This window comes from Schistocerca americana, chromosome X (genome assembly GCF_021461395.2).
Source record: "Schistocerca americana isolate TAMUIC-IGC-003095 chromosome X, iqSchAmer2.1, whole genome shotgun sequence".
NCBI lineage: Eukaryota > Metazoa > Arthropoda > Insecta > Orthoptera > Acrididae > Schistocerca > Schistocerca americana.
Window position 1 is genome coordinate 405,544,998 of NC_060130.1, and position 17,615 is coordinate 405,562,612.

At 42.2% G+C, this 17,615-nt stretch overlaps 1 protein-coding gene across 2 annotated transcripts in view; it reads left to right on the forward strand.

Annotated features, from left to right (window-relative positions):
* The window catches only part of LOC124554926 (26S proteasome non-ATPase regulatory subunit 2), a 124,946-nt gene that overhangs the window by 48,444 nt on the left and 58,887 nt on the right, over positions 1-17,615 (forward strand). For both annotated transcript variants that reach the window (XM_047128618.1, XM_047128619.1), the window contains exons 8-10: positions 185-291; positions 6,854-6,980; positions 13,476-13,727. In XM_047128618.1, coding sequence (XP_046984574.1) covers positions 185-291; positions 6,854-6,980; positions 13,476-13,727 — 486 coding nt within the window. The remainder of the gene's footprint in view (positions 1-184; positions 292-6,853; positions 6,981-13,475; positions 13,728-17,615) is intronic.

A 17,615-nucleotide genomic window follows, 5' to 3' on the forward strand; every position in this document is an offset into this window, starting at 1 on the left:
TGTTAATACCAGTCATTCTTCTCATGGACTATAAATCCATTCTGATTTGTCTTAGTCCTGTCTCTTATTTTCATGCTGTACTGCACCTGGATTGTGGTTACGATACTGCCACATGCCTGTATTTGGTAGTGGTTTCATTTTTTGCTTTTCTTTTCTATATCTTCATCAACACCTTTCATTGCAGGTATGTTGAGTGCCACAGCCTCTCTTGGATTGGTACTTCTGTGGGATGTAGATGGAGGATTGACACCAATAGACAAATACCTTTATTCTTCTGAGGATTACATCAAGGTTTGTATTTGTCACCTATTATTTAGTTTAAGTATCAAAGCTTCATATCTTAAATATGATTTTTCAGTTCTCTTTTGGGTGTAACATGTTGGGCCATCAGTTGTCATCAAGTATATTCGTACATTATTTGTGCTCCCTCCCCCCCTCCCCATCTCCCCCCTCCCCCCCCTCCCCCTCTCCCCCTCTCCCCCTCTCCCCCTCCCCCCTCCCCCCTCCCCCCTCCCCCATCCCCCTCCCCCTCCCCCTCCCCCTCCCCCTCCTCCCTCCCTCCCTCCCTCCCTCCCTCCCTCCCTCCCTTTTCGAACAGTAGGCAAAAAAATTGTTCTTCCTGTAGACCCATCCTTCTATATAGCTTTTTTCCACTGCTGCATGTATTTTCTCAAAAGTGATGTTCATAACAGCAACATAATTATCTGCTGGCTATTGAGCCGTGGTGTATTTCTTTTTAAGGAAGCGCAAGATTTGAAAACTGTTGTGACTTTAAGCTAAAGAGAAGCAAAACTTTTCCCATAACTATTAAATTTGGTACATGTGCTTCAGTTATTGAGTGAAATAGATTAATGCTTTTTGTACCAAGCTGTTTTTTTAAGAAAGACATTGGATATGCTTGATCTGTTGTTCTGGGTACCCATTCTTTTTGAAAACTACTCTCCACATTGTGGACCAGTGTTCTGAACATGGAATGTACACTCCCGGAAATTGAAATAAGAACACCGTGAATTCATTGTCCCAGGAAGGGGAAACGTTATTGACACATTCCTGGGGTCAGATACATCACATGATCACACTGACAGAACCACAGGCACATAGACACAGGCAACAGAGCATGCACAATGTCGGCACTAGTACAGTGTATATCCACCTTTCGCAGCAATGCAGGCTGCTATTCTCCCATGGAGACGATCGTAGAGATGCTGGATGTAGTCCTGTGGAACGGCTTGCCATGCCATTTCCACCTGGCGCCTCAGTTGGACCAGCGTTCGTGCTGGACGTGCAGACCGAGTGAGACGACGCTTCATCCAGTCCCAAACATGCTCAATGGGGGACAGATCCGGAGATCTTGCTGGCCAGGGTAGTTGACTTACACCTTCTAGAGCACGTTGGGTGGCACGGGATACATGCGGACGTGCATTGTCCTGTTGGAACAGCAAGTTCCCTTGCCGGTCTAGGAATGGTAGAACGATGGGTTCGATGACGGTTTGGATGTACCGTGCACTATTCAGTGTCCCCTCGACGATCACCAGTGGTGTACGGCCAGTGTAGGAGATCGCTCCCCACACCATGATGCCGGGTGTTGGCCCTGTGTGCCTCGGTCGTATGCAGTCCTGATTGTGGCGCTCACCTGCACGGCGCCAAACACGCATACGACCATCATTGGCACCAAGGCAGAAGCGATTCTCATCGCTGAAGATGACACGTCTCCATTCGTCCCTCCATTCACGCCTGTCGCGACACCACTGGAGGCGGGCTGCACGATGTTGGGGCGTGAGCGGAAGACGGCCTAACGGTGTGCGGGACCGTAGCCCAGCTTCATGGAGACGGTTGCGAATGGTCGTCGCCGATACCCCAGGAGCAACAGTGTCCCTAATTTGCTGGGAAGTGGCGGTGCGGTCCCCTACGGCACTGCGTAGGATCCTACGGTCTTGGCGTGCATCCGTGCGTCACTGCGGTCCGGTCCCAGGTCGACGGGCACGTGCACCTTCCGCCGACCACTGGCGACAACATCGATGTACTGTGGAGACCTCACGCCCCACGTGTTGAGCAATTCGGCGGTACGTCCACCCGGCCTCCCGCATGCCCACTATACGCCCTCGCTCAAAGTCCGTCAACTGCACATACGGTTCACGTCCACGCTGTCGCGGCATGCTACCAGTGTTAAAGACTGCGATGGAGCTCCGTATGCCACGGCAAACTGGCTGACACTGACGGCGGTGGTGCACAAATGCTGCGAAGCTAGCGCCATTCGACGGCCAACACCGCAGTTCCTGGTGTGTCCGCTGTGCCGTGCGTGTGATCATTGCTTGTACAGCCCTCTCGCAGTGTCCGGAGCAAGTATGGTGGGTCTGACACACCGGTGTCAATGTGTTCTTTTTTCCATTTCCAGGAGTGTATTTCTGATGGGTGTCGATGGCTCTTGACATGTGCAGAAGAGGTGGATATGGTTGACCTTCCTCTAGACACTATGTCCCAGGTATCCACCTTCTCTTAAGCAAAATGTCAAAAATAGGTAGCTTTCCCTATTATTATATTTGTGTGGTGAAACACAATGAAATTTGTATATCGATGGATTGAGTTGAGATGCGTAGAACACTGGTCCACAGAGCATATTTGTTGTTAGACCATGAAAACTACTCTGAAGAATTGACACTTCTGTGAGAAGTTTACAAAAAGAACAGGTACTCAGAAAAACAGATTCAGTATGCCCTGCAGTGCAAGTCAACACTGCCTGTAAAGGGAAATGACACCAGTAAAGGAGAAGTCAGAATGGTAGGTCTTCCATACGCTGGCTCAGTTTATGGGAAGATCAGGAAAATACTTCAAAAATACAGTTTCAGATGTATTTAAATCCATCAAATGAAATTAAAGATCTACTATTTTGTGCGAAAGCTAATCTAGGGCTCCAAAAATTCGCTGTATACCACATACTGTGCAAATGTGATGTAGTGTATTGGGAAAATCATAAGAACTTTTGAAGTTGTAAAGAACACAAGCATTACAGTCAACTCAAGCATCCAACAAAATCAACTGTCACCTAACATTGCATCACCTGTGAGCATGTAATGAAATACGAAAATACCAGCATTGTGATGCAGGCAGCAAACTTTTGGGTCAGTGTAATAAAAAGTGCAGTTGAGATACTTTAATTACCTAGGGCAGAGGGTTTGGGGATTAAACTGTGGGGCCCAGCATTCAGTTTGCTTAAATCAATTCAGAAAACATATCGATGCTGTCTGTTTGGAATGGTATTGTCTTATAATTTATTTCTTACTTGTAACATTTGTACATTTTGGCACACTCCTTTGGTTTGTCTTAAATTTCTATGAGTTTGCTACATTCTTTGACAGCATGAGGCAATAATAGATAGGGTGGCACACAGTGTGTTCCGTTCACTGTGTGGTTGGTTTTCAAACTGTAAGCACCTGAGGATGAACACTAGTGGAGTCATCAAAATAATGTGTAAAGAAAATGACCTTGGCTGCAAACCCAAAAACTAGTAAACCATCAGTGTCGCCAAGAAAGCCTCAAAGATCACAAAAGTCTTAATGTTTAGAAGATGTTGACAGACGGGATTTCAGACAATGAGATGACTTCAGAACCCCCTTCATGTTGTGGAAGTAATTGTGTAGATTAGTTGGGGGTAGAACTGAGAGAAAAAGTAAAAATCTTCAAATACACATTTCATAAAAAGTGGTGTTATGAGAATTGAGAAACTGTGTCAAATTGAGCCTCAAACCCATGTTTCCTGCTTTTGAGCCCCACTTTGTCACAGATTTTCAGTGTCTATACATAGTTATTACATCACATTTTCAGCATATTCGAATGTTTGTAGTGATATCATTTCATTTAGCCCTTTTGTGGGCCGTGGGGGGATATATGTCCCACTAAATATATTTCTTTAAACATTTAAGGGAATATGTGTTGCCACTTCTATATGCTCCTGGCATCCAATGGCAGTCTGCTGCCCAATTGCAGTTTCTGTTGTGAAATATAGCCTTCAGAACTATGGGAAGTATATATCCCACCAAACAACAGTGTTTTAATTGTTAATGGAAAGTATGGCTACCACCAGAGTAGTTTCTGGAAGGGGCTTGGGAAGTATACTGTACTTACCACAAAATTAATCTGTCATCTGTGATCCTCGGGAAGCATATTTACCACCAACTTAGGGGTATCCAAATTTTTTGGGACTATATCTTACCACCTCTGTCTGTGCCTGATATTTTGTGGTGGTACACTGCGCCAGGTGTATGAAAACTGCTACAACCATCAGTTTCTGCATGTCGTGGGATCACTGCTGTTGTAGGAACACATTGCTTCGCTTCTGCAATATACATTATTGTGACCTGTATCAGCTCATACCTTTGTGCATGATAAAGTTTCAAGGATTGTTTTCACATTGTGATAAGTAAACTTTAATATTGTTAACAAGCATTTTTTAAATAAAGTAAAAGAAAATATAAAATAAAAACAGGAAACCCTGTTCATTGCTTTTTTTACACATAACAGTTCACAAAAGTGAAGTGGGAAATCCATTTACCAACATACACTCCTGGAAATTGAAATAAGAACACCGTGAATTCATTGTCCCAGGAAGGGGAAACTTTATTGACACATTCCTGGGGTCAGATACATCACATGATCACACTGACAAAACCACAGGCACATAGACACAGGCAACAGAGCATGCACAATGTCGGCACTAGTACAGTGTATATCCACCTTTCGCAGCAATGCAGGCTGCTATTCTCCCATGGAGACGATTGTAGAGATGCTGGATGTAGTCCTGTGGAACGGCTTGCCATGCCATTTCCACCTGGCGCCTCAGTTGGACCAGCGTTCGTGCTGGACATGCAGACCGCGTGAGACGACACTTCATCCAGTCCCAAACATGCTCAATGGGGGACAGATCCGGAGATCTTGCTGGCCAGGGTAGTTGACTTACACCTTCTAGAGCACGTTGGGTGGCACGGGATACATGCGGACGTGCATTGTCCTGTTGGAACAGCAAGTTCCCTTGCCGGTCTAGGAATGGTAGAACGATGGGTTCGATGACGGTTTGGATGTACCGTGCACTATTCAGTGTCCCCTCGACGATCACCAGTGGTGTACGGCCAGTGTAGGAGATCGCTCCCCACACCATGATGCCGGGTGTTGGCCCTGTGTGCCTCGGTCGTATGCAGTCCTGATTGTGGCGCTCACCTGCACAGCGCCAAACACGCATACGACCATCATTGGCACCAAGGCAGAAGCGACTCTCATCGCTGAAGACGACACGTCTCCATTCGTCCCTCCATTCACGCCTGTCGCGACACCACTGGAGGCGGGCTGCACGATGTTGGGGCGTGAGTGGAAGACGGCCTAACGGTGTGCGGGACCGTAGCCTAGCTTCATGGAGACGGTTGCGAATGGTCGTCGCCGATACCCCAGGAGCAACAGTGTCCCTAATTTGCTGGGAAGTGGCGGTGCGGTCCCCTACGGCACTGCGTAGGATCCTACGGTCTTGGCGTGCATCCGTGCGTCACTGCGGTCCGGTCCCAGGTCGACGGGCACGTGCACCTTCCGCCGACCACTGGCGACAACATCGATGTACTGTGGAGACCTCACGCTCCACGTGTTGAGCAATTCGGCGGTACGTCCACCCGGCCTCCCGCATGCCCACTATACGCCCTCGCTCAAAGTCCGCCAACTGCACATACGGTTCACGTCCACGCTGTCGCGGCATGCTACCAGTGTTAAAGACTGCGATGGAGCTCCGTATGCCACGGCAAACTGGCTGACACTGACGGCGGTGGTGCACAAATGCTGCGAAGCTAGCGCCATTCGACGGCCAACACCGCAGTTCCTGGTGTGTCCGCTGTGCCGTGCGTGTGATCATTGCTTGTACAGCCCTCTCGCAGTGTCCGGAGCAAGTATGGTGGGTCTGACACACCGGTGTCAATGTGTTCTTTTTTCCATTTCCAGGAGTGTAGTTTTAGTACTTCACAAAGGTGCCGTGGTGATATATGTACCATCATAGTTTTTGGTCCTAAATAAAAAAAAAGTTATCAAAAAATAAATATAGTCAGTTGATCACAATTCTGATGGGATAGCAAAAAAATTATCTTTGCTGGGTTGCTACATAAAAAAAATTCTCCTGCTAAAGGGTTAAGTGCATTTAAGTTCATTTCACACCTATAAGTTCATTCATGTCATTACAGTGCATTTTATTCATTTCGTCTTAGAATTGTGATACCTGTAATGCTGTTAAAATCAGGCGTTTGTGGCAAAATCTGTTAAGAGGAGATTTGTGTGTAGTTTAACTAAAGTGTACTTATTGTCTGGATGAAATCAGCAATTTTTGGTGTAGTAATAATATTAATAAGGTTTACTGACAGTCACAGTGGTACAAAACATTTGCAAGATTATTAGTTTGAGTCTATAATGATTGTCTTCAGGTCTTTAGTCATCATAGAGTGATCTGTTAAAGTAGGAACATGACACTGCTTGATCACAACCATGCAACTGTGATTGCAAATACTCTGTGATTGTATCTTAAGTTATTTGTTGAAGATTGAATTCAAAATATGATTTTACAAACATTGGAGGAAATAATGTCAGTTGGAAGTATACGGTTTTGTGGCAATGTTTGTTGTTAGAAAGTAATTTTTAAATACAGACTTACATTACTGTAGTGTGCATAGAATGAGTAAAATTTTTGAGCATCTTTAAACAATGCTTTTCTCCCAGTTTGCTATCTCATACATTTAATATTATTTTTGTTTTTAATTGTTGATAAATCAAACACTAGTTGTTAGTTTTATGGTTTATTACTTCACACTAATTTGGTTTTAACCGTTTTCAGTCTGGTGCATTGTTGGCTTGTGGTATTGTTAACTGTGGAGTCAGAAATGAGTGTGATCCAGCTCTAGCACTTCTCTCTGATTATGTGCTTCATAGTAGCAATGTCATGCGGATAGGAGCAATTTTAGGTAAGTAATCTTACCAGTTTAATAATTTCAAAGTGGACTCCTAATTAACTGTCTGTAGTTGACTTGTAATTAGTACAGTATAGTATGTTCTAGTGGCATTGAGTTGTTGGCGCACACACACAAAAAGAATGAAAATTACTCTAGCTTCCTAACAAATCTCTTTTTGAGCACACACACACACACACACACACACACACACACACACACACACGTTACATTGTGGTGGCTAAATACACATTGCCAGGACTGCAGTTGGGAGGAAGAGCGGTTATGTCATGTAGAGTGGGTGAAGGGAGAAAAATGGCCCAGAAGCAGGTGTGTGAGATAGGAATGCAGGAGGAAGAGGCATCAGGTGCGCAGGTTAGGGATGTAATGTGTGGGCACCAGAGCTGGAGAGTTTGTGCAGTGCGTGGTGGTGGTGGTGGTGGTGGTGGTGGTGATTTAGGGGAGTTGATTGAAGGAGTGACAATTTGGAAGAAGATGCAATTGCTGGACAGGAGGATTATGGGAATGAAGGTTGTGTTGTAAGGATAACTCTCGTATAAGTAGTTCAGCTAATAGCGGGGGTGGGGTGGGGAGGGGTTTCAAATGACAAAGGTTGTGAAGCAGTCACTGAAATCGAGCATGTTGTGCTCAGCAATGTGTTCTGGCACTTGGTGCTCAACTCTGCTCTTGGCAACAGTGTGGCAGTGGCCTTTCATTAGATTTCACAGTGGGTTGGTGGTCATGCCTGCACAAAATGCTGTGCAGAAATTGCAGCAGGTCTGATAGATGTAGCTGGTTTCGCAGGTAGCCCTGCCTCTGTTGGGATAGGAAAAGCGTGTTACCACCTTTACTTCCAAATTATTTACATTCTACCAGAATTTTCTGTTATACCTTCCTTTGCATGCTGTGTGGTTCTTTAGTGGACACAAGAGCGAAGAACTTTGAATGCCTCTTGTGGCTTCATGGTACGATGAACGTCAGTGTGCCACACCTCTCCGGCATATATATATATATATATATATATATATATATATATATATAGTGTAAAATAGATTTACTACTCCCCGTACTTTTGCGCTAACCTGTGTTACCTATATATTGCCATAAGCATGTGGCATAATGGTTAGTGTTGCTGCTTTGTGTGCTGTAGGTCCCCAGTTCAAACCCCACCACCAGCAGTTATTTAGTATTTATCATTTCTGGAAGGTTCTTGAATATCTTATTTTTGTAATAATTGTGTATTCTGGAATATTTGATGTTGATACAAATGCTAGTATTCTGGAATAGTCAATGTTTTTATAACTAGCTGCACTCTCCATCCAAATCAGTTTCCTTATGGCTGCAGATTAGTACTTGTAATAAACATTCCTTCAGTGCTAAGTACTGTATTTCATTGTGACCCTGCTTTCGGATCTGGATGTGAATGGGGTTATTATGTGACATTGTTTGTTGGAGACACTGGGTACATCAAAATGTTTACATCACTGTGACTACAATTAGGTATAGTTAAAGCCGTCACCTACATGGATAGGAACTGGAACACAAGCAATACATTGTTCCTAAGATCCCTGTATTCAGATGACAGGTGGATTCAAAAACAGCAATAAGTCAGCTGCACATCAGGCATCCATCACTGTTATCCAGAAACACTGGCCAGAACCCAATAAAGTGGCAGAAAGGATTTGACTGAGTCACCAAATACAACAGCATGGATTACAGTTAAGAAATGTGTTTGGGAAGTGTGTACTTTTGCTTGGATGACACAGCCCAGCAGTGGTTTTAGAACAACAAGGTAAAGCCCAATAGCGTGGATAAATTGCAGGTCGAAATGAAGGGATAAATTGCAGGCTGAAATGAAGAAAATGTTTGGCAACAATAAGCATCAAGTCCACTTAACAGAAAAACAATTGAAGATCAGGGCCAAATGTCATGAGGAAATAGCAGTCCTACATACAGAATGTTTTGGCTGTATGCCACAGTGAGAATCCAAACATGACAGAAGCTGAAGAAATCAACACTTGATGAAAGGAGTTGAAGAAAACATGTACCAAGCTCTTGTATTTAAGGATGTCACAATAACTGATCAATTCATCATGTGGCAACAGCACCTTAAAGAAATGCAGGAAAAGAAGAATTGGAATAAAGTAATATGGGCGATTCCCAAATGTGGCTCTAAGGCAGTTGCAGAGACCTGCATGACCTATTCCCTCTCGTACACTAGGTAGTGAGAGAAGAGATAAAGTATGTTATTGTGGCCAGAACTTTCAGACTGAATAGGTAAGAGATAGGAGCTGTGAATGTCAACCCAATGTGGTAGGAAATAATAAAATATGTTGTAGAGGTGAAGGAATCTTTAGCACGTGGTACCATCAGCCAAACGCACACTGAAGAATGGAATTGATCAACTCAGGACTGAGGCCACAGCCATCAAACCACAACCCAGCACCCAACCAGTGCAGGCACAATCACTCCTACACCAAGTATACTGTCCCACAGAAGAATATACATTTAGAGAATGTAGGACAGCACACTAGCATGTTTCCACTGTGGATGCCTTAGTCTCGTTGTATGCTGCTGCAAAGAAAGAGGGCGTGTTTTTGACAACTCCTAGACTGTGAGATGTCAGCCACTACAACAGTCCTTTTCATGCTAGTCAATAAAAATCCTCAGTGGATGACAGTCACTAAGATGAATTTCATTGATTGATTGGCGACTCCATGTTGTCTTGTGCACTACGACCAGGTAACAGGTATACTTGAAAAAAGAGACAGCATTGGTCGTATATTTTTTACTATTGCAAAATCGATTTTCTGTCACTGAGTGACCATCTTCAGTGCTATATTGTATAACTTAAATTGGGATGCACTGTTGTCACTAAGCTTACGGCAGTCTATGTGATTGCCTATCATCCACAGGTGAACAGCCTCACAGGTGTTGGGATTTTGGTCTTGACATATGTCGTTGTTGAACAAAGACAGTGGGATACAGTACTGCCCATAGTGACATTTGTATAAAACACAGCGAAGCAGGATGTTACAGGCTTCACACCATTCTGTTTGCTCCACTGTCAGTACATGGGAACAACAGTGGATGCGCTGTTACATTTCCAACCAGGTTATACTCAGGATGGCTACATGAAACACCCCACGATCAGGAGTGAACTGAGACGACCGGTTCACATACAGGCCCTGTATGTTCAGGAGAAAGAATGAGAGTTCTCATCAGATGGCACATATGGAGTTGAGGATTATGTCATTCGATCAAGAAGACAAAAACACAGAGACGTTGTCCATGTCCTCTGTATACAGTGCTATTACAGTCTAGAGGTGCAGATCGTGTGTGTAGCTTCAAGGAAACTGAAAATAGACTCAACAATCACAAAGCTTCGGCAGGAGGGGATATCTTTGATGCTAATCGTAGTGAAAGGATGTAACAACCTGGCCAGAATGCAAGGATCTGCCAATTCCACCATTCAGAGGATCATTGACAAGATTTAGATTTAGGGTTTCGTAGTCAGTTCCAGTGAGAGCTTCAGAGAGAGAGAGAGAGAGAGAGAGAGAGAGAGAGAGAGAGAGAGAGAGAGCGAGCTAGGAATGCCACAAGCTGTCATGCATGCATGCATGCATGGTTAGCATCGCTGGGTGGCATGCCATGGGTCCCCAATTCAAACCCAACTACCATCAGTAATTTCTATATTATGGACTATTTGATGGTTGTTTTGAGTATTGAATGTTAATTTTTTTTTTTGTCATGGGGGAAATTAACATTTAGTATTGCTCATCTGTGAATTTAGCAGTTTTCCAAATATTCACAGCAATAAAAATAAATCTCTTTACATACACACCTTAGAAATGGATGTCTTTAAAAAAGTTGCAGAAGTTGCCAAGCATGGTTGGTATAATTCCACATTTTGACAGCTCCAATTCCATTAAGAAGCTGTTGGCACACATTGATACACTATGTAATGAAAAGTATCTGGACACCTGGCTGAAAATGACTTACAAGTTTGTGGTGCCCTCCATCGGTAATGCTGGAAATCAATATGGTATTGGCCCACCTTTAGTCTTGATGATAGCTTCCACTCTCACAGGCATACGTTCAAACGGGTGCTGGAAGGTTTCTTGGGGAATGGCAGCCCATTCTTCACGGAGTGCTGCACTGAGGAGAGGTATCAGTGTCGGTCGGTGAGGCCTGGCATGAAGTTGGTGTTCCAAAACATCCCAAAGGTGTTCTGTAGGATTCAGTTCAGGACTCTGTGCAGGCCAGTCCATTACAGGGATGTTATTGTCGTGTAACCACTTCGCCACAGGCTGTTATGAACTGGTGCTCGATCATGTTGAAAGATGCAGTCACCATCCCCGAATTGCTCTTCAACAATGGAAAGCAAGATGATGCTTAAAACGTCAATGTAGGCATGCGGTGTGATAGTGCCATGCAAAACAACAAGGGGTGCAAGCCCCCTCCATGAAAAACACAACCACACCATAACACTACCACCTCCAAATTTTACTGTTGGCACTACACACGCTGGCAGACGACATTCACCGGGCATTCGCTGTACCCACACCCTGCCATTGTATTGCCGTATTGTGAACCAGGATTCGTCACTCCACATAACGTTTTTCCAATGTTCAATCGTGCAACATTTACACTCCTTACACCAAGCAAGGTGTCGTTTGGCATTTACCTTTGTGATGTGTGGCTTCTGAGCAGCCACTCGACCATGAAATCCAAGTTTTCTCACCTCCCGCCTAACTGTCATAGTACTTGTAGTGGGTCCTGATGCGGAATTCCTGTGTGATGGTCTGGATAGATGTCTGCCTATTACACATTACGACCCTCTTTAACTGTCGGCAGTCTCATGTCAGTCAACAGATGAGGTCGGCCTGTGCGCTTATGTGGTGTACGTGTCCCTTCACGTTTCCACTTCACTATCACATCAAAAACAGTGGATGTAGGGATGCTTAGGAGTGTGGAAACCTCATGTACAGATGTGTGACACAAGTGGCACCCAATCACCTGACCACGTTTGAAGTCTGTGAATTCCGCGGAGCACCCCATTCTGCTCTCTCACAATGTCTAATGACAGCTGAGGTTGCTGATATGGAGTACCTGTCAATAGGTGGTAGCACAATGCACCTAATATGAAAAACGTATGTTTTTGAGGGTGTCCAGATACTTTTGATCACATAGTGTATGTGTTGAGCATTTTTCAATCCTGCCAATTTTTTTAGCATAACAATAATAAGTGTTTCACTTCAAATGCTTTATCGTGACTGTTATTGATACCAAATGAAACAACTAGTTCACTGTTACCAGTCACTGCTTATTTTTATTTGCAATGCATTTTGAAGGTTTAAACCTCCGTCATCAGTTGGATTTACATGTGTGTGTTGTGTTATGATTTTAGAGTAACTTGTGACACTGTAAACAGTGATCACAGGCTCCTTTCTCTATCGTAACATGTCACATGTAAACTGTCATATTTCACTGTGCTAATTTAATTTCGTATTCATGAGTACAAATAAGTTCCAAATTTGAACATAAGCTTCTGCCCGGGAGATCTTAAGTTTCACATGTTACTACTCCAATCCATGTTTTTTACGAAAAGGAGCCCAAGGAAAATCATATCTGAGCATAAAATATGTAGTATTGTAAAGCAAAGTGAAATTAGTGATGCAAGTCTGAAGTTCTGCAGAATGAACACACTTATGAACACAGGTGGCACACCAGTAGTAGGAGTGATCAGCCCTAACAGCAAACAGAAATGTGGAGCAGCTTTGCAACATATTCAGTGTAAAATTTGAAAGGAAACTCATCCATTTAGAGTTCCTTATATTAATCCATAAATTTTAGTGTCATGATTTGTAAATACCTAACCATCATATCCATGGTATAAGCAGATTACTAATGTCTATGATTAAACACGCAAACTCTGCTTCATACCAATTTCCACACTGTTTTATTGTACTTATTGACTTATTTTGTTTTCCTAAAGACTCTTGTTAATGATGGTTCTGCAGAACATAGTCTTTCAGCGATTAATTCAATTTTATCCCTTTTTCCACACTTTTCTCTTTGTATGAATTGGTATTGTGACTATCTTCCATGTATTAATTTTCAAATCTGGGTCGATCTTGTTTAACAGCATATATACTGTACTTTCTGCATATAATGTAACTGACTGCATGTACAGAAATTCTGTTAACACATGGAGTTACTATTGTTTCTTATACTGCTGGTAATTTTTTTAATTGCGTGCAAAGTATCTTCAGGAAGGTGCATCAAATTTAAGCTCACCCAAGCGGGGAAACCACTCTATTTTGATCTTGAACACTAATATTTGCTGTGTGCCAATTAAAATTCAATGCAAGAAAAGTATCTTCTTAGTATCTACAACTTTGATGAAATTTGCTAATGTAATAGAGAATGATAAAATAATGTTATTTTTACGTTATTTTAATAGTGTATTATGAAAATAATTGATTTAAAGTTGTTAACTTGTTTCAGGGCTTGGATTGGCATATGCTGGTTCCAATAGGGAGGCAGTTTTAACTCTTCTGTATCCTGTGTTCAGTGATCCAAGATCGAGCCTTGAGGTTCTTGCCATGGCAGCTTTAGCTTGTGGATTGATATCTGTGGGCTCGTGTAATGCTGAAGTTACTGAGACACTTATGCAGCTAATAATGGAAAGACCTGAGGCAGAACTTACTGAAAGCTATGCCAAATTTCTTCCTCTTGGGTTAGGACTTTGTCATTTAGGTAAGTCTACCCTGAAGCTAATATTACATATCTATTTTTATTTTGTTGCTTCATTTTCAGAGATGTTGAATTCTTGTGACCTCTCCCTTTGCCAAATAAAAAAAACCGAGTCAACACACTCCTTAATTATATTCACACTCCCTCAGGGATGTAGTCTGAATTGGAAAGTGCTGTGGGCTTGTAATTAATACACAGTACTCAAGTTCAGAAGAAGGAACCATATTGATTTATTTGCTTATGGGAATAAATGGTGAGGATTGGCTGGGGGACAAGAGAAGATAAAGCCAGACACATCTCAGAGAAGAAAGAGAATGCCAAGGTAAAGAAGCTAAGCCATTTAGCGTCTGCTCTAGGTGGCAGCATGGAAAGAGATGTTTTTCCGTCATGGCTCCGAGAGCCCTCCATCTCACTAGTCAGGTGATACTCCGAAGTGATTTGATTCACAGTGTGGTCTTGCTGACAACAATTTGTTCTGCTCTGGTAGGAACTGGTCAGTTGTTATTGCATCCGCTGAAAGACGATTGACAAAAAGATGGACTTTTCGTAAAATTTGAATAATAAAAATTACTCGCATTTGGGGCCTGGGAGCATTTTGTACGTGTGTGTTAATGTATTTACAGCTGTTGTTGACAAAACCCTGCCTTCGTATTCAAGTTGAATTAGATTCTCTTTAACTGTAAGGTATTGACTGTTCACTACCGGCTATCAATCATAACAACTTGAAAACTTAATATTACAGTAGAAGCAGTTCAGCATCGCAGCTCCAGCACTAAGAAATTATTAATTAGAAAAATGATATAAATTTTGCCCCTTGGTAATTGTTAAAATCTTGCAATAATTTCAGTAAAATCGATTAATGTCATAAATAGTGTTGATGTGTTTATCTGTGCAATGTGTCATATGTCTAATCACAGATGTGCAATGTGATCCAATTAGTGTAATGGGGGTTTGTCCTCAGCTGATGACCCTCTGTGTCATTTGTCAGGATACGTAGGCATTGGGTCCATGAGGTACAAAAATATGTGAAGACCGAATAAGTGACCTTCACCAATATGTTCCATAAAAATGGTTAAAAACGGTAATAATAATGCACATGCTAAGCTGACCTCTTGCAACAGTGCCTGTCACCCTATCACTGGATAATTATGGGCTTATCGAGATTCCATTGCAAACCATGAAAGACTCTTATTCCACGTCTGAACCACAATAGTTGAAAACAACGGTATTGCATGTGGGTGGGCAGTGACTCAACTGTATGTGTGGAGATGCCCTGTGGCAGGCATATACTGACACCAGAATATCAGAATTCCAAGACAGAGCCAGTTTATGCGCATGTACGCACAAGTCTAGTGCATGAAAACTGCCCGGCCTTACATTACCTTATTTGCTCGATTATAAGATGAGGTTTTTCCCAGATTCATCATTCAAAAAATGCAGTCTTATCTTGCATTCACAGATTAAACTAAAGGGTGGTTATAGTTAAACTTTTGCTACTTGAACCAGTGTAGATGGAAAACCATATGGGTACCCAACTTCATAAGATTGATATTTAGACTGTGCGCTTCAGTATTTGTGTTGTTAATAGTGTAGACTTACCATTATGCGCTAGTACTGGTGTGGAAACATAGAATTGAAACACAAGCATCAATCATTAATGTTCATTACAGTTGCAGTCAACATGAGGCTGGACAAAGTGAACAGGGCTTTATTAGTAAAGTTGTTTTATCAGAATTACAGCAATAGCACTGCTGCTCTTCGCGAGTATCGACATATTAAAGGAATACGGAGAGGTCCTCTTTTTTGCACTGGTGTTGAAGAACGTGGTTCAGAAGTTTGAATCAATTGGTGATTTGGGAACTGTTCTTGGAAGAGGCCAACTGCAATTGTGCCACAAATTGTTGAAGATGTGACTGTTGCCATGACTGAGAGTGCTGGATGCACTGTGCGATCTTTAAGCAGTGCACGAGCTGTGTCATGACAGCTGAAAATTCCATGGCCCACCATTCAAAAAGTACTGCAAACGATTGTGAATTGATATCTCTAATGTGGTTCAAGGCTGTCATGGATGCAGATAGTCATCACATTGAGCAACATTTGTAACCCAGAATAGAAACTTTGTATACAGTTAACAAATGTTACCCTCTCACATGAAAACTAAAATGTGTTTTATCAGTGGTTTATTCATTATGTCTCTTCCACATGTTCTTACAAATGTTTCTACAAAGTTTCAGTGTCCTATGATCACTCGCTTTTCATAGTGGTCCTCTCAAGTAGTGAAAGTTTAATTATAACCATCCTGCACCACTGCTGAGGTAAAAGTTTTTACATTGTGTAACAGATTACTATAGGGTTCATCGTACATTTACAGATGAAGTTTGGACAAATTAGTTCATTTGAAGATTTATTTTAAACAATTCAGAATGGTTGTGTAGTGTCACAAAATTGCTGACACTAGTGTTCATACTTTTGCCACTGCTACAATCACAAGCAATGTCCAATTTGCCTATGATTTGTTTTAATGGGCTATTATTTAATCTATTTAATATTTCTTTCACAAGGATTGTATTTAACTTCATGTGAGATGAGCGAGCACTGCCACTGATTGTTACCCGTCAACTGTGTATTGTAGAATAGCCGCTGTTGTACCTGCCACACTGGCCAATGACGTTGAGCTCCATGAAACTGCTTCGATGAGGTTAAAATCTATTCTAACCTCCTTGTGCTGCATGTATGCTGTTTTTTATGATGAATTATTGTTAATTGTGTTTCTAGATTGATTGGAGAAAGTTGTCATAAAACTAATAATACTTTTTAATTAGCTCCATTGAAGAAATGCAACATCGATTTTACTAAAATATATTATACATTAGCAAAAGAAAAAACTTGACTATTTTTGTAGCATTGATAAAAAGAGACCACAATTAAACCTTTTTCTGCATCAGCTGCCTTTTCATTTGTAGTCAGAACTGAATTGATTGTAAAAGTGGACAAGTACTCAACAATAGTATACATTTATGCAGGAGATGGTGAAAGTCTAGATAAGTCAGTGGCATCCTAACGTGTTTCATGCAGCAATGTTGTCAGTTTCCACAGGGAGGTGTGAGAGGAATAAAAGTGAGTTTCGCAGCTGCTGGTTCACTGTAGCTAGTGAGAGAGCAGCAGGCAGGTAACATGTTTGGAAGTAGAGAGGCAAATAAGAATACTGTCAAATTTTCATCTCTGTATATATGCAAAATCTGCTATTTATTCAGAAAAAACAGCTGTGTTCTCAGGTCCCACCATAATCAAAACCATGGACAATACAATGTATAAATTTGAAAACTTAATAAACCATGGAATAATGTAGATAGAGAGGTAAAAATTGACACACATGCTTGGAATGACATGGGGTTTTATTAGAACCAAAATGCAGGATGGTGCTCCACCACATATTGCTAGACGTGTGAAAGATCCCTTGCACGCATCGTTTGGTGATGATCATGTGCTCAGCTGCCACTTTCGTCGTGCTTGGCCTCCCAGGTCCCCAGACCTCAGTCCGTGCGATTATTGGCTTTGGGGTTACCGGAAGTTGCAAGTGTATTGTGATTGGCCGACATCTATAGGGGTGCTGAAAGACGACATCCGACGCCAATGCCTCACCACAACTCCGGACGTGCTTTACAGTGCTGTTCACAACATTATTCCTCGACTACAGCTATTGTTGAGGAATGATGGTGGACATATTGAGTATTTCCTGTAAAGAACATTATCTTTTCTTTGTCTTACTTTGTTATCCTAATTATTGCTATTCTGATCAGATGAAGCACCATCTGTCGGACATTTTTTGAATGTTTGTATTTTTTTGGTTCTAATAACACCCCATGTCATTCCAAGCATGTGTGTCAATTT